General features: G+C 35.6%; 1 protein-coding gene across 1 annotated transcript in view; it reads right to left on the minus strand.

Annotated features, from left to right (window-relative positions):
• The window catches only part of C1GALT1 (core 1 synthase, glycoprotein-N-acetylgalactosamine 3-beta-galactosyltransferase 1), an 82,002-nt gene that overhangs the window by 9,556 nt on the left and 55,323 nt on the right, over nt 1-17,123 (minus strand). The window contains exon 2 of the mRNA XM_007982083.3: nt 691-927. Within this exon, the coding sequence (XP_007980274.3) occupies nt 691-927 (237 nt within the window). The remainder of the gene's footprint in view (nt 1-690; nt 928-17,123) is intronic.

A 17,123-nucleotide genomic window follows, 5' to 3' on the forward strand; every position in this document is an offset into this window, starting at 1 on the left:
TTTGCAGAGATCTTTGCATTGTGTTAATGTCTTCCCACAATGTCTGGAACTGGGCTAAAGACAGTAAGAAATAGATGGAAATTAAAATTATGGGGGTTGATGATGTCACACAGATAAACAGCTAAAGGACAGAAACTTGGAGATAACACTTAAGGGACACATAAATAACTCAACTGAGAAAATCTGGTTAGAGGTAGGAGGCTAGGAGAAAATGAAGTCTTTAGAACGCATCCTTGGTTTTTAACTTCCTTGTTCTTTGTGCCTCTTGAGGAAAAAAAAGAGTTATATTAACTATAAAAATATAAATTGAAATTTATATATACCTCAAGTTTCTCTAGGAAAATAAGACTTAAGCAAAAGCTATGACCAAAACAAATAACAAAAACCAAAGATACACATATAACAAAACTGGACCTAAAAAAACATTTTCAGAAACAAATCTAATCTGAATAGTTAATGCCCTTCCCCAAATCATGGTTTCTGAACCATTTCTACTTAAAAATTAATTCAAAATTAATATTCCCTAAATAAATCTGGGTTTTAGCAATTCCTTCTCTCAAGGCAAACCAAGAATTGTTATTTAGTATCTGGAATATATAGCCCATTTTAATCAACAGATATAGACAGGGATATGACAAAATTTAGACTAAAATACTGCTTATATTTACTCCTTAATAAAGTAAACCATACCTTTATGTTGGCTAGAATCTGCATTGAAGTTCATTTCTCCTTCTAGATGATTCTGTCCATTATCATCTGAATGCCTCGCATGAGGATCATTATGAAGAACATTAGGCTGGATGTCACCCTGTTCTCCCAACAAAATACTAAATAGCTGGGAACATAAAAGAAATCCTATTGCCGATCCACAGAGGAAGGTTAAAAAATTCAGCCAGGATTTAGAGGCCATTTCCCGAAAGTGTATTTCTGTAAGAACAAAAATTAGCAGGATGTTATAAAATCAAAACTAGATATATAACAGGAGTAAAAATTCTGGTAACATTTAGCTATAATGGAAAGTTAATTTCTAACAGTATTTAGCTATTTATTATCTATGAGTTTACCCCTCTATTTGCTGCTTAAACAGCACACTATGGAAAATTCATAAAAACAGATTAATTAGTAGGACAGTCATAGTTGGGGTGGGGTATGGATAAGTATGTCAGAATTGCACACAGAATTTCCTATTCTTCCCATCAGGATCCTTTCTGGATCTAAAACTACTTGGCATGTTGTTTTTCTTTCTTTGCTGTTAACTCTATAGAGTACTGAAGTCTACTTCCTTTTCTTTGGTAGCAACCACCACCCATTCTCCAACCCAAAAGTTAGTAAACCCTTTCTGTAAAGAACTAGAAATGAAGTATTTTTGGCTTTTTGGGTCTCATGTGGTCTCTGTTGCATCTTCTTTTTAAACAATCCTTTACAAATGTAAAAAACAGTTTTAGTTTGTGGAAGACTAGGGTCGGCACAGTTTGGGGACCCATGGACCAAGCTGGCCTGCCACCTGTTTTTGTAAATAGAGTTTTATTTGAGCACACCCATGCCCATTCATTTATATATTGACTATGGCTACTTTTGCCCTAAAACAGCAGAGTGAATAGCTACAATAGAGGCAATATGTCTCAAAAAACCTTACCTAGCCCTTTATAGAAAAAGTTTGCTGGCTAGGCACAGTGGCTCATGCCTGTAATCCCAGCACTTTGGGAGGCCAAGGTGGGTGGATCACTTGAAGTCAGGAGTTTGAGACCAGCCAAGACAACATGGTAAAAAATTTAGCTGGGCATGATGGCATGCACCTGTAGTCCCAGCTACTTGGGAAGCTGAGGTGAAGAATCACTTGAACTCAGAAGGTGGAGGTTGCAGTGTACCAAGACTGCAGCACTGCACTCCAGCCTGGGCGAAAGAGTGAAACTCTTGTCTCAGAAAAAAAGAAAAAGTTTGCTGACCTCTGCTCTATACTGCAAGATCTTGGATGGAATCTATAATATTAACGAGATTAAGTAGGGTACCTGGGACACAGATGCGTGTTAAACTGCCCCAAAACCAAACATAAAGGCCCTTTTTAAGGGTTTGTTAACAATTACTACATGGTGAAGTTATAAATTTCTATTAAATTCCTTATAAGATTGGTCTTAACTCTAGTTTCCTATTCCTCAAGATAATTAAAATAGTAAGTTTACTAAGCATTTATTTATACCAGAAGCTGTCCATACATTATTTCATTTTAAATAAAATTTAATTTCAATTTCCTTTTTCATTCTCACTAAACCCATCTGCAGATGAGGAAAGAGAAATTTTAAAAAGGTAATTTTAAACAGGTAACTCATATAGGTTGACACAATCAGGAGGAGCCACAGTGTGAATGTAGGTCTGCATGCTTAAAAAGCTCATGCCCAGCCAGGTATGGTGGCTCATGCCTGTAATCCTAGCAATTTGGGAGGCCAAGGCAGGCGGATCACCTGAGGTCAGGAGTTCAAGACCAGCCTCGCCAACATGGTGAAACCCCATCTCTACTAAAAATACAACAGTTAGCCAGGCATAGTGATGCCTGCTTGTAATCCCAGCTACCTGGGAGACTGAGGCAGGAGAATCACTGGAACCTCAGAGGCAGGACTGCAGGACCGAGATCATGCCACTGTATTCCAGCCTGGGTGACAGAGACTCTGTCTCAAAAACAAAACAAAACAAAACAAAATCCCATGCCCTTTCCATTACATTTCTCAAACTCTTCACTTAATCACCACTAACAGCAGAGGGCAATGGGTAGTCAAAGTAGAGGTCTGGGAAATACAACCCTAAAAATCAAAATTTCTTTAAAATATTTTTTGAAAGCAAAAGGTACAAACTAACAATCACCACGACAACGATAAAAACAAAACAACTTCATATATGTCTGGAATGGCTAACTAGGTTCTTTTAGAACAACCAAGTACAATCAGAAAAACTGAGCAAAATGTAAAAAAATATAAATATACGTTTGAAGACATTGGTAAGATATCAAGGCAGTGAGAATTAGTAGGGCCAAAATCTGCAAGAAGAAAGGAGAGAGGCAGCCCAGACATTTGGCACAGCTCTATCCTCAAGACCATGACTGATTCTGAAAGAGAAAAACAATAAGGGCAATAAAGCTAAGCAAAAATTAATGTCCAAAGGCTGCTTAGGAGAAGAGGTCCTGAGAAACACCTATGCTCTTATCAAGGACTCTGAAAGGCTACAATCTGGGAATAAGAACAAAACAAAAATAGACCAATCTTTACAAGGGCTCAAGTCTACGTTGGAGTCATCTCAGACACTGACTGGATGATCCACCCTAGCCTAACTGCAAAAATATTCTCCTGGAGAAATATAAAATCATGAAGAACCTGAAATTATTACTACTTTTTTTTTTTTTTGGTATACAACATGGACAAAATTTTGATACACAATGTCCAAAACAACCAGGCATCAAGATGAAAATTATGGCTAAACACAAAAAAGTAGACAATAAGAAACAGAGCCAAAAGACTCAAGATTTTCATATCATTAGCTCTGAAATAACTATTCTTAATAAAGTCAAGAAATGAAATGGCAAGATTAAGAAATTAGGCATAGAATAGTCACAGCTGAAGAAAAAAATTAATAACCTAAAAAGCTAGGTCAGAAAAAAATATGCAGAATGAAGTATGGAATAACAAATGGATTGAAAAATAATTGAGCAAAAAAAAAAAAAAAAAAGAATAAAGTGAAAGGGTCTAATGTTAAATGTTAACTGGAACGTTTGAGGGAGGAGACGTATAACTCGGGAGAAGTGGTATTTAAAGAAATAATGACTGAATATTTTCCAAACTGACAGAGTACCAACCCTCACATTAAAAAAAAAAAAAAATCTACACAACCCAATAAAGATTACAAAGAAAAAGAAAACATTACCCAAGTACATCAGTCAAACTACTGAAAACCAAGGACAGAGAAAAAAACTTAAAAGGTGTAGTAAGATTGACAGCTGACATTTTAGCAGAAACAACAGAATCAAGACTGCAGTGAACTATTTTTAAAGTGCTAAAAGAACAGAACTACCAACCTAGCATTCTGTATCCAGCAAAAATGTCCTTCAAAAATGAGCCTTAAAAACACGTTCAGAAAAACAAAACCTAAGTGAATTTATCACTAAAAGGTCTACTCGAATTCTTCAGGCAGAAGGAAAAGAATTTCACATAAAAATTCAGAGATGTAGGAAGGGGGAGAGAGTCATAAAAAGGGTATGTATGTATGTAAGTAATTCTAAATAAATACTGGCTATATAAAACCTTTTTTGAAAGTCTCACAAGATATTAGTATTATTACCATTAAAACAAATTACAAAACTGGCATCAAAAAGTGTAAGGAGGATCCACAGAGTTTAAGAGCTCTAAAGTCATTTCACTGTCCAGGAGCTGTTAAAAGAAATACTAATTAACAATAGCTTTTAAAAGACCAAGGATGTATTATATAATCTCTAAACAAACAAACAGCAAAAGAATATAATTCAAATAGAAAAAATGAAATGGGAAAATACCCCAAATCAAGGCAATATAAAAAAAATATATAGATGAGACAAATAGAAAATAGATAGTAAGGTGGTTGACTTAAAACCAAACATATCAATGATTATATTAAAAGCAAACACACTAGAAGTTCCAATTAAAAGATAAAGATTGCCAGTCAGACTCGAGAAAAATAAACCCATCTACACGCAGCTTACAAGAGACATATATTAAATACATTTATAAAGTTGAAAGCAAAATAATAGAAAGATATACCATACAAACAGCAATAAAAGGAAAGCTTATTGATACCACACAAAAAAACTAGTAGTTACATGGCTTGTTCTCTGTGACATTCATTAAGCTCTACATTTATGATTTTACATACCTTTCCGTATTAACATTTATTTCAGTAAAAAGTATATACAAAAATCCCTCCATGTGTCTTTTTTGTCCCATTAAGTACATACTTAATATATTCATATTTGATACAAAAATATTCCAAAATCTACAAGTAAAATTGACATGCCATGAAAACACACCATGCTTATGCTGCATTACATATCATATTTCAGGCCCTCTCCTGAATTGTAATTGCAGTTTGGGAAGAACAACCCTAAGAGGAAGAGGAGAGGTGAAGGAACAGTACAGTATAAGCAAAGTTGCTCAGTATCTTGAGATGTAAATTAACCATCTGAAACTATCAGATACTTGTTTACACCTTTTGCTCTATCTTAACTGTACCTTCAAGTTCAGAAAGGTAGACCTTCATGGATGATGAGTACATAGCCCCAGTCAACTATCCCTCCTCCACCCCCAATCAAATTTCCCACAGGAAAAGCAGAAACAAGTTTACCATGTCTTTCTGCTGTTTTCTCTGATGAGGGGGTCTCAAACTCTCCCTCCCTACGGCCCCCTTTCCCTCATTCAGATTGGCCATTAGTGAAATCTTTATGTGCAAAAGATACAATAAAACATACCCCTCCTGTCTCAAGTGATTGTTTTGAAATTCTAAATATCTCGACTGTCTGAGGCCCAGTTCATTTAGACCTTGCTCTAACCAGAAATCCTGGTTTGAAAATTTCATTCAAACAGCCAGAGAACTGATTATTCAAATATCTGTTTGATATTATACAAGTCCTTCCTTTAGCAGTATACATGATCAAGACAATCTACAATAGAGGTATGTGATGTGAAAGTACCATGAATCGAAAACATGAAGCTAAGAGAAGTAAATGAAAAGTGTTAACACTCTTAATTTATTACGAAGAAAGACTAGCAGAATACGATTCAAGCAATGAACCTGGAGGAAGATTCTAAGGTAACATTAGCAGATTCTGAGGTGTCACTCTGTACATCCTCTGATTCTCTCACTAATGCTCTGCCTTACAGCACACTGATCTTGAGTTTCCATTGTTTTTTGTCCTAGCTGTGATTTTGCCTTAATGCCATAGCCACTTCACCATCTCAGAAAAGAACAAAGACAATGATATTTTCACTGCTGCAGACTCTACCGCTCCTGGCACTGGAGAAGAAAGCAGTAGTCACAATGCCATTCAGTACCACTTAGGCAGAAAGCACTGTGACTGAGAAGAGGAAGGACTGCAAGACCAGAGAAAATCCCTATTTCTATCATCATAGTGGATATCCGAAGTTAAAGAAGAGCTAATCCAGCTCCATCAACTATGAATATTAACATGCTACTCAATCATTTTCCAAGGACATGTTGAGCTTCAGAACAAGCCTACTTCTCTAGCACAAAAAAAGTTACTGTTTGTGGAAAGCTAGTGAAGTACTTATGGACACAGTTTTTCTTAGTTGAAGAGGCACTTTTTAAGCAAGGCATCTGTCCTGGAGTGAGTGGAGGGAAAATTGACTTCTTGGTGTTACATAATTTGTTTTTAACTTTAAAATGTTTTGTGATGCTGTCTGATGCCTGTCATACTGTCTTACTCTTCTCCCCCAGGGTATCAGCACACTCAGAATGTGCTGGCTCTTCTTGTGTTGTGTTTACCACATTCCCTTCCAATTTAAAGGACTCCTGCCTTATGCCTAAAAAACTGTAAACTACCATTTTTTTTTCCTTCTCCTGGGATAAAATAGCCATCTCATGGGGGGTAGAATGCTCCCCAAAGCTGACTCGGATTTTTGGCAAAAATCATGTCCACAAGAGTGTTGAGGTAGACTAGCCTGGAAAAAGATATAGCTGAACCACACTGCACATTATGAGGGCTTAAATACGTATTTCTTTGAATTGGGTGGGGGAAGTTCTTTATGCCAAGTGCTTCCAAACGTGATGTGTAATCAGAGTCACTTGAGGATACTTTAAAAGTACAGATTTCCAGGCTTGACAACTGAGGTTTCAGATACAAAAGAACTGCTGGGACAACTAAAATTTATATTTTAATTTTATTTTTAAAAGGACAGCTTTGTGTTATTCATTGTTAAAAAAGCATTTAGAAGGAAAAAATCACAAGTCCTACTACCTAGAAACAACAATCATTAATATTTTGTGATTATCATTACAAGTTTATCTCTAGGAATAACAAAAATAGGAGAGGTAATTACAGTTAACATTTCAGCCCTGTACTAAGAGCATCTGTAAACTATAAAGTATGGACTAGTATTCCCATTTACAGATGAATTCAGACACACAGAGATTAGCAAACTTCCCAGAGTCATACTAGCAATCTGAATGAAGAATTCAGACTCTCAACCACTTTGCTATTATGTCTTAGTCCATTTTCTGGTATTTATAACAGAACTGAAACTGAGTAATTTATAAAGAGAAAGAACTTATTTCTTACAGTTACGGAGGCTAGGAAGTCCAAGGCCAAAGGGGGCACATCTGGTAAGAGCCTTCTTGCTGTTGGGGACTCTTCTCTGAAGAGTCTCGAGGTGGCACAGAGCATCACATGGCATGGGGGTACTCATGTTAACATGTTAGCTGAGGTTTGTTTCTCTTCCCTTTCTTTATAAAGCCAACAGTTCCCTTCCCATGATAACCCATTAAGTTATTAACCCATTAATGGATTAAACCATTCATGAGGGCAGAGGTCTGTCTCATAAACCAATCACTTCCTTAAAGGCCCTACCTATTAATATTGCCAAACCAGGAATTAAATTTCAACATGAGTTTTACAGAGGACAAATCTTCAAACCATAGCACCACAGTTTAACAGAATGGGAATTATTATTAGTCATCTCGTTTTTAAAGATTTAACATATTAGATTTATTTGAATTTATAGGAAATAGAGGAAAGGAAATGAATCTAAAAAATCTGAATGTCACCTAGACATTTGTAATATGACCCCCATCCTCTAAAGGATCCCTCTAAAAATTAAGTTTACAAAGAAACAGAAAGGAGCGAGAGGGCTCTTATTAGTTAAATAAACTCAATTTCAGGCAATATCTATTGACTTCTTGCTGTGAAACGTGGAAATCAGCATGAATACACACATGTACAAATATATATACACATACACACACCCCCTCTGCCACAACCAATTTTTGTTAACTTTTTATTTGGTAAAAATGTACACAGTTTATATGAATTATGAACTGTAATTCCATGACTGCTTAATCCTGGATCTACATTAAACTAGATTCCATGCTCACCAGGAGTCCTTTTTATCACAACTCCTCTAAATTTGAGTTTTTCATTAATATGATTTCGTCAGCTGGGTTTCAGCAAGTAGTTTTTTTAATGGTGCTAATCGGTGCTCTATCTGAAATTCTTGCAGGTTTCAGAATCTCTGCTATTATACAAACTTTCTTCTCCCTAAGAACTTTGTAAATATGACTCCATGGTCTTCTTACCTGGGTGCCAGAGAATTCTGAGGATGGAGCCTTTATCCTCTTCTCTTATGCTTGGTTTTCAGCTACTCCACCAGTTCAAGAATATTCTTTCATCAAGATTTTAATGCCCTTTACCATGAGCGCATGTCTTCCCCCTTTCAGGCTTTCAGGAAGTCAATGTAATTCACAATAAAGTCCCTGAAATTCTAGTTGTTTTTTTTTTTTTTTAAATTTTAACACTTTATACTGCATTTTGCAAAGGTGACAATCAGGTACTTCTAATTTTGCTCTGGATTATGATATTCATTTACTGCATTTACATATTCAAAATATATTCCCTCTTCTGACCATATTAAAATAATTTTTGATACATCTTTATATTTTCCCAAAAGATTTTCCTTATGAAAGTGATATAAATCTTACAGTCACACACCTTACATTTACAAATATAGTACATGTGAGGTACCATGTTAGAAATTTTTATGTTTTTTCTGATCCTCACAGCAACCTGAAAACACGACAGCAGTATCCCCTTCATATTACAGATGAAGAAACTGAGTATGAGAAAGGTTAATTAAACTGACCCAAACCAGCCAACCAACAAGGTACACTGGAATTTTCACCCCCATTTCATTTAAAGTTTACTAGTTTTTCCGCTACACCACTCTCTCACCTATAGCTGTCTATTAACTTTCCATATCCTTTCCCTTTCTCTCTAAAATTATCTTTAAATGGAATACTTAAAAGGTTATATCATCAGTAGGTCCAACAAGAAACCACTTTTGCTCTATTTATAAATCTTGAGGTGAAAATAAGATATTGAAAAGTCCATGGGCTCTAAGAATGGACTGGGAGGGTTTTAATGTTTGCTGAGAGATTGGACCTGGTTTCAGACTAAATGTTCATGCCTCTGCTCTTTAATTTTGCCATTAAAAAACTCAAATGTTTCTCTATATAAATTCTTAAACACAAAAGGCAAACACACTGCTAAAGACTTAATCCATACAGTGTTTTCAATATACTTTTCCATAAACAAAAATAAATTTTTTAAGTAGAATTTTACTTGCAATAAACCCCTCTATAGTTTTCTTCAAATTTCAGGGAATATTTGTATTAATTGTATTTCTTCCAATTCCTGGTTATAAGCAGAGGTAAGCTGCCAAGCTGAGATCTAAGTTTTAAAGCTCAAAAATTATTTACAAATATAGAGCACTATGCTATATACTGGGAAAAGCAAAAAGCAAGTACCTTTCCCTGCTTTCCTGGAGTTTAGTCTTGCTAATGATACAAGGAAGTAAAAACAGCAAAGAAACAGTTCGGAAATAATAGAGGAGCACAGCGAAAGCAGTGCTAAGAGGAAAACTTATAGCACTAACTGTTTACATTAAAAGAGAGAGAAACAAATTGATTATTTAAGCTTCTACCTCAAGACTCCACAAAAAGAGCAAAATAAACCCAAAGCAAGAAGGAATTAAATAATCAAGAGCAGAAATTAATAAAATTTAAAATAGACATTATTTTAAGTGAACACACACAGGAATAGAAAACTTTATTAGTTTTCACTTATAAGTGGTAACTAAACACAGAGTACATATGGACATAAAGAAGGGAATAACAGACACCAGAAACTACCTGAGACTGAAGGGAGGGAAGAGGGTGAGGACTGAAAAACTATCTATGGGGACTATGCTTAAATACATCAAACCCCCATGACACACAATTTATCTCCGTAACAAACCTGTATATGTACCCCTGAACCTAAAATAAAAGTTAAAAAAAAAAAAAGTAATTAAACAAAGAGCTGGTTCTACTACTACCCTTCTCAGAAATACAGAAACAAAAATACTTAAAAGTATGAATTAGCATGTTAAGTACTAATACTTAATGAAGTATTAGTATTTAACAAATTATTAGTAAACAGAATTCAGCATTATATAAGAATTATTATGAACAAGTAGAGTTTATTCTGAGTATGTAAGAATGGTTCCATATTTTAAAATCAACACGATTCACCTATTAACCAACTAAAAAGGAAAATCACACAAATGAAAAGATGCAGAAAAAAATACTTGACAAAATCCAATACTCATGACAAATAATTCTCAGAAAAACAAACAAGGAATTTCCTTAACTTGATAAAGAACATCTATCAAAAACTAACAGCTAATGCTACACTTAATGGTAAAAGACTGAATTGTTTTCACGTTAAGATCATGAACAAGGAAAGGATGTCCACTCTCATCACTCTTATTCAATATAGTACTGGAAATTCTAGCCAGTATAATAAAGGAAAAAAAGAGAACAAAAAGGCATATAGATTGTAATGGAAAAAATGAAATCATCACTATTTGCAGATTTGTAGATAACATGACTGTGAAGGAAATCTCAAGGATTTTGTGAAAGGAAAAATGCTAGAAAGAGTAAATTTAGCAAGGTCACAGGATATAAAATACACATGCCAAAATAAATTGTATTTCTATATACTAATAATGAACACAAGGACACTAATGTAATACGATGCCATTTACAATTGCTCAAAAAAAACATGAATTATGTGTAAAGCTAAAAAAACACGTATACGACTTGTATGATAAAAGCTAAATAATGCTAATGAAGAAAATCAAATAAGATCTGAATAAATGAGGATTCATACTGCATTCATGGAACTAAAAATTCAACTTAGTAAGGAGGTCAGTTCTCCCCAAATTGACATGCATGCTTAATGCAATTTCTACTGAAGTTCTAGCAGGATTTTTTTGTAGAGACAGACAAGATTATTCTAAAATTTGTAAGTTAAGGCAAAAGAACTAGAATAGCTACAATTTTGAAAAATGAGAAAAAGGGGAGGAATAAGTCAACTGAGTTCAAGATATCATATGGCTACAGAAATCAAGACCTTATAGTTCTAGTGGATAGACACATGGATCAATGGAGCAGAACAGAAAACCCAGAAATAGACCCATATACATATGCTCAACTGATTTTTGACAAAGGTACACAAGCAAGTGATGGAGCAAAGACAGCCTTTTCAACAAACGATGGTGGACATTCCTAGGCAAAAAATAAACCTAGACCAAAGTCTCACACCTGAGACAAAAATTAACTCAAAATGATCATAAACTTAAATGTTAAAACATGCAAGTATGAAACTTTTAAGAAAAACAAAACCTTTGGTATTTAGAGCTAGGAAAAGAGCTCTTAGACTTAGAACCAAAAGCACAATTTATACATGGGAAAAAGTAATATTAAACTTTACCAAAATTAAATATCTTGCTCTGTGAAAGACCCTACAAACAGAAGGGACAAACTACAGACTGGAAGAAAATATTTGCAAAGTATATGTCTTAGATCATTTTCAGCTGCTGTAATAAAATACCACAAACATGGTAATTTATGGAGAACAGAAGTTTATTTGGCTCACAGTTTTGGAGGCTGGGAAGTCCAAGAGCATGGCACTGGCATTTGGTGAGGGTCATCCCATGGTGGAAGGCATCACATGGCAAGGAAGTGTTCACAAGATGGAGAGAAAAACAGGGCCAAACATCCTTCCTATCAAGAGCCTACTCCTGTGATAATGGCATTAATCCATTCATGAGGGCAGAGCCTTAATGACCTAATCACCTATTAAAGGTCCTACCTCTTAATACTGTTACAAAGACAATTAAATTTCAACATGAGTTTTGGAGGGGCTATTCAAACCATAGCAACACATATCTGAAAAAGAATTCACTTCTGAAGTATATAAAGAACTCTTGCCCAGGCACACAGTGGCCCACGCCTGTAATCGCAGCACTTTGGGAGCCTAACTAGGGTGGATCACGAGGTCAGGAGTTCAAGACCAGCCTGACCAACGTGGTAAAATCCCATGTCTACTTAAAAATACAAAAAAAAATTAGCCGGGTGTGGTGGTGCTCGCCTGTAATCCCAGCTACTTAGGAGGCTAAAGCAGGAGAATCACTTGAACCTGGAAGGTAGGGGTTGCAGTGAGCGGAGATCGCACCACTGCACTCCAGCCTGGGCGAGAGAGTGAGACTCTGTCTCAAAAAAACAAAAAACAAAACTCTCAAAAGCAAAAAACCAAGAACAAACAAGAAAAAACAATGCAATAAAAAATGGGCAAAAGACATTTCACCAAAGATTTGTAGATGACAAGAAAGAGCATGAAAACATTCAACATCATTCATTATTAGGAAAATGCAAACTAAAACTACAAGATTCTTCTACACACCTATAAAGATGGCTAAAATTTAAAAAACAGTGACACCACCAAATGTTGGTCGGGATGTAGAGAAACCGAATTACTATACATTGCTAGTTGGACTATAAAACAGTGTCAAGCTACTATGGATCAAAGGTAACTATGCAGAGAAAAATATGTTCTAAACCATTAAACAAACCCAATTTGTTAACTTAGACACTATTCATCTTGAAAAAATGGGGAATATACCAAACAAATCTGAATGATATTCCCCCAGTCTGGTAAAGTTTCCCACCCCCACATACCCCCAATCTCCTGGAGTCTTTTTAAAAAATCACAGAAAAGATCAAGACAAATCTCTGCTTGCACTTGTCCCAGGTCCCAGATCTCCTATTTACCTCTCTTAGGCAGTTAAATGTCTAGACAGAGACTATCAACCACCAGCAGCATAGAACTCCATCTAAAATTTAAAGGGAATGATCCAAATGATGTATAAAACAATTGTCTGTATGTAGAAAGAAGTAAAAAAGATTTCCATCCACACATTTCTTAAGATTAGCTAGAACTGATTCTATTTAAAAAATAAATAGAAATGTATCCACCCTACATAAAAATCTTGCAGTGGAAAACAAAAAAAAGGAACACAGGATACAAAATAGAGGTTAAAGACACAGTTCTGAATATTTATTCCATATAAAATAAGGAAGTCATAAACTACACAGACTGTTTTGTACACATTTAGGAATTCAAGAGATTAAAGAAATTATAGAGAAGTTGACAGATATGAAAGACAGGCAATGGAGAGTCAACAGAGAGATAACTTATATTGCAAAAAAGAATAGAATAGGAAAAAAGTCAAAGACATAATTAAAAAAATGCACTGAAATGAAGGCCATAAATGAATATTTAAAGGCCTCTTATATGAACCAGAAAAATGCAATATATACACAGAACAGTATTTAAAAACATCCTGACCTTTATTCTTAAACTCTTTAAGTATCCAGGAAAAAAAGTAAGCAAGGCAAAGGAAAAGTATTAGGCAGAACTACAAAGGAAAAACAGGCAGCTTTCTCCTCTATCATTATATGGCAAAAGGAATGCTGTAAAAACTGAAGTTTCTGAATGGAAAAACATATGCTCACAGTCTCAGATAATTAGCAAGTTGTCATTCAAGAATCAAAATAATAGGAAGACATTTTCAAATACGTACGGACTCAGGACCCATATACCCTTGATATACTACCTAAAGATATAACTCAGCAAGGAATCTAAATTGAAGAAACAAAACGAAATGAAACACCAGCCCGGGCAACATGGCGAAACCCTGTTTCTACCAAAAATACAAAAAATTAGCCAGGTGTGGCAGTGCCCGCCTGTGGTCCCAGCTACTTGGTAGGCTAAGGTGGGAGGACTGCTGGAGTCTGGGAGGTGGAGGTTGCTGTGAGATCAAGTCACTGCACTCCAACCTGGGTGACAAAGTGACACCTGGTCTCAAAAACAAAAACAAAAACAAAACAAAACAAACAAAAAACAAAACCCATAAAACTCACAAATGGAGAAATCATACAATGAAAGGCTTGACAAAAGACATGCAATCTCTTCCGATATAAAACTAAATCTGTGTGTGGCCAGGCACTGTGGTTCACACCTATGATCCTAGCACTTTGGGAGGCTGAAGTGGTGGAATCACTTGAGGTCAGGAGTTCCAAACTAGACTGGCCAACATGGACAAAACCCATTTCTACTAAAAATATTTTTAAAAATTAGCTGGGCGTGATGGCAGGTGCCTGTGATCCCAGCTACTGGGGAGGCTGAGGCAGGAGAATTGCTTGAAGCTGGGAGGCAGAGGTTGCAGTGAGCCAAGATCGCACCACTGTACTCCAGCCTGGGTAACAGAGCAAGACTCCATCTCCAAAAAAAGAAAAACCTGTGTGTGATAATTATGCAACAGAGCAGAAATGTTATTATCCCAGAAAGAAAAACTTCATAATATAAAATGATACTAATTTATGTTATAGTTAGGCAAAAAATGGCATTATGTTGCCAACTGAAATGAAGTAGGGGATAGGAGAGAATGTGCTTGTGAGAAGTATGTGTTCTAATTTCATCATGTAACTCAGTTGTCATTTTTTTTAAAAAAATGCTTAACTACAAAAATCTTCACACATGCATAAAACAAAACAACAAAAAAAAACTCACATACCTGTCACACAGATTCAATTATAATAAAAAATTTGGCATATTTACTTTATTCTTTCTTCAAATGATTATAGTATTTTAATGCAAATCTTAGACATAAAGTCATCTCATTTCTATATACTTCTGTAAACCTCTCTGAAAATATCAACATTTTCTTAAAAGCTACAGTGCCATTACTAAATGCCTAACAAATTAACAATAATTATTTGGAATCATCTAACCCAGAGTCTGTAATCAAATTTCCCCAACTGTCTTCTGTAATCAAACTATCTCAATTAGCACACACAACTTTTCGCAGTTGGTTTGTTCAAATCAGAATCCAAATAGTATCATGTTCACAGATAAAATGAAAAAATAACACTTTGAATAATAGCTATTAAACATAAAAACCTCAATGAAACACACATTTCTATTTAAAAGAAAGCTAATTATCAAACCTGGCTCAAGATACACAACCTAACAGACAACCACAGAAAAAAATAGAATATGTTGTCAAAGAGCCAGACTTCAAAAAGGTCCAGACTTTCCTGAAGTCTCTCAATCTTTCAAAAAAACAATTTTTGGACTACATAAATCATTCCAGAAAATTAAGGAGCAGAAATTAACCAATTCTTCTTTAATATAAAAGTTTGATGACATTATCTAACAGAACCCAAAGAACAGCATAGAAAACTTCAGTCTGATTTCGCTCCAAACTATTACATTATTAAAGAGAATGCTGTGCAATTAGTAGTAGTTACTGTAAGTTGGGTCTTTTGGCAGTAAGCTCTAGGATGATGCACTTGTGTCAAAGTGATTTATTAGAAAGTATTCTGTGGAAAAACTTGTAGGGAAATACGACAGGAAAGGGAAGGAAGCTAAGCAAGGGTAAGACACCAAGGAAGGTCCCATAGAGGGTAATTTTAGCTCAGTTCCTCAGGGTAGCTTTGGTGTTAATGTAGGTCACACCTCAGAGTTTACTCATATCATTAGTCATTGGTTAAGGGCTATCCTCAGGAAGCAAAATTTCCAGACACTTCCACAGCAGGTACATTGGCAAAACAGGCTCTGGCATGGTGAGACTGGCCTTGCAACAAGCCTTAGGAGCTAGATGTTGAGACTCAACACACACTAGGAGTCTGAGAGCAGGAAGGAAACACAGGCCTATGGAGAGAGCACTGGCATCATCTGCTACAGTAATTTTAGGATACGGAAAGTTAAAAACCACTTTGTTTGGATTTGCATTATGGAACTCCTAAGAGGTTGAGCAACATATCACTCCAGTTGGATCATCCTACAGTTAAAAACCACTGGTAATTAGTCCCAACAACTTGTACAGATATTTCAATTAGTTTTTTATTAGCTAGTCTAAATTATCAACACCAGTTAAGAATCACCACACATTTTAAGGAATGGCTCTGATAAGAAAGAAAATGACAAACACAGTCACATTTAAATCAACTTGGTAGACAGAGATCATGCAATGAGATGAAAACTTAAACAAAATACCACCATTAATATCTTGAGAGAAAAGATGCCACGCCATTGCATTCATGAAGAACACGATATCAGTTTTTAAATATCAGAAGACAAAAGACTCCTAAAAATTAAAATATAAGAAAATTGAAAACCTCAAATAGAACAGCTGTAAATCAGATAAAGAAATCTACCTGAAAGTAAGCAACGTTAAAAGACAAGAAAGACAAAGTGATGGAAAATAAAAAAAATTGTGAAAACGAAAGATCACTTTAGAGGTCCAGATAAAAGAGAAGAGGAAATTATTAACTCACTATTTCAAAGACATTTACATTTTCACACTGAAAGGATCCAATGATACCCAGCACAGTAAATAAAAACAGACCCATAAAGACAACATGAAATCTCAGAATGGGTGGGTCAAAGAGGCCATCCTGCAAACTTTGACAGAGGAACAAAAGGTCACATACAAGAGACCAGAAAATAAGTGGTTCTGGACTTTTGCACAACATTGAAAGCTAAAAAGCAGTAGAGAAACTCCTTTGAAATTCTGAGGAAAAATAATTTTCAACCTATAATTTTATACCCAAACTATCCAATAAGTGTGAGGGAAGAATAAAGATACTTTTGGGCCGGGCGCGGTGGCTCATGCGTGTAATCCTAGCACTTTGGGAGGCCAAGGCAGGCGGATCACAAGGTCAAGAGATCAAGACCATCCTGGCCAACATGGTGAAACCCTGTCTCTACTAAAAATACAAAAATTAGCTGGGTGTGGTGGCGCATGCCTGTAGTCCCAGCTACTGGGGAGGATGAGGCAGAAGAATCGTTTGAACCCAGGAGGTGGAGGCTGCAGTGAGCCGAGATCTCACCACTGCACTCCAGCCTGATGACAGAGCGAGACTCCATCTCAAAAAAAAAAAAAAAAAAAAAAAAAAAAAGAGAATAAAGATACTTTAAAGACATGACAGAT

Source organism: Chlorocebus sabaeus, chromosome 21, assembly GCF_047675955.1.
Source record: "Chlorocebus sabaeus isolate Y175 chromosome 21, mChlSab1.0.hap1, whole genome shotgun sequence".
NCBI lineage: Eukaryota > Metazoa > Chordata > Mammalia > Primates > Cercopithecidae > Chlorocebus > Chlorocebus sabaeus.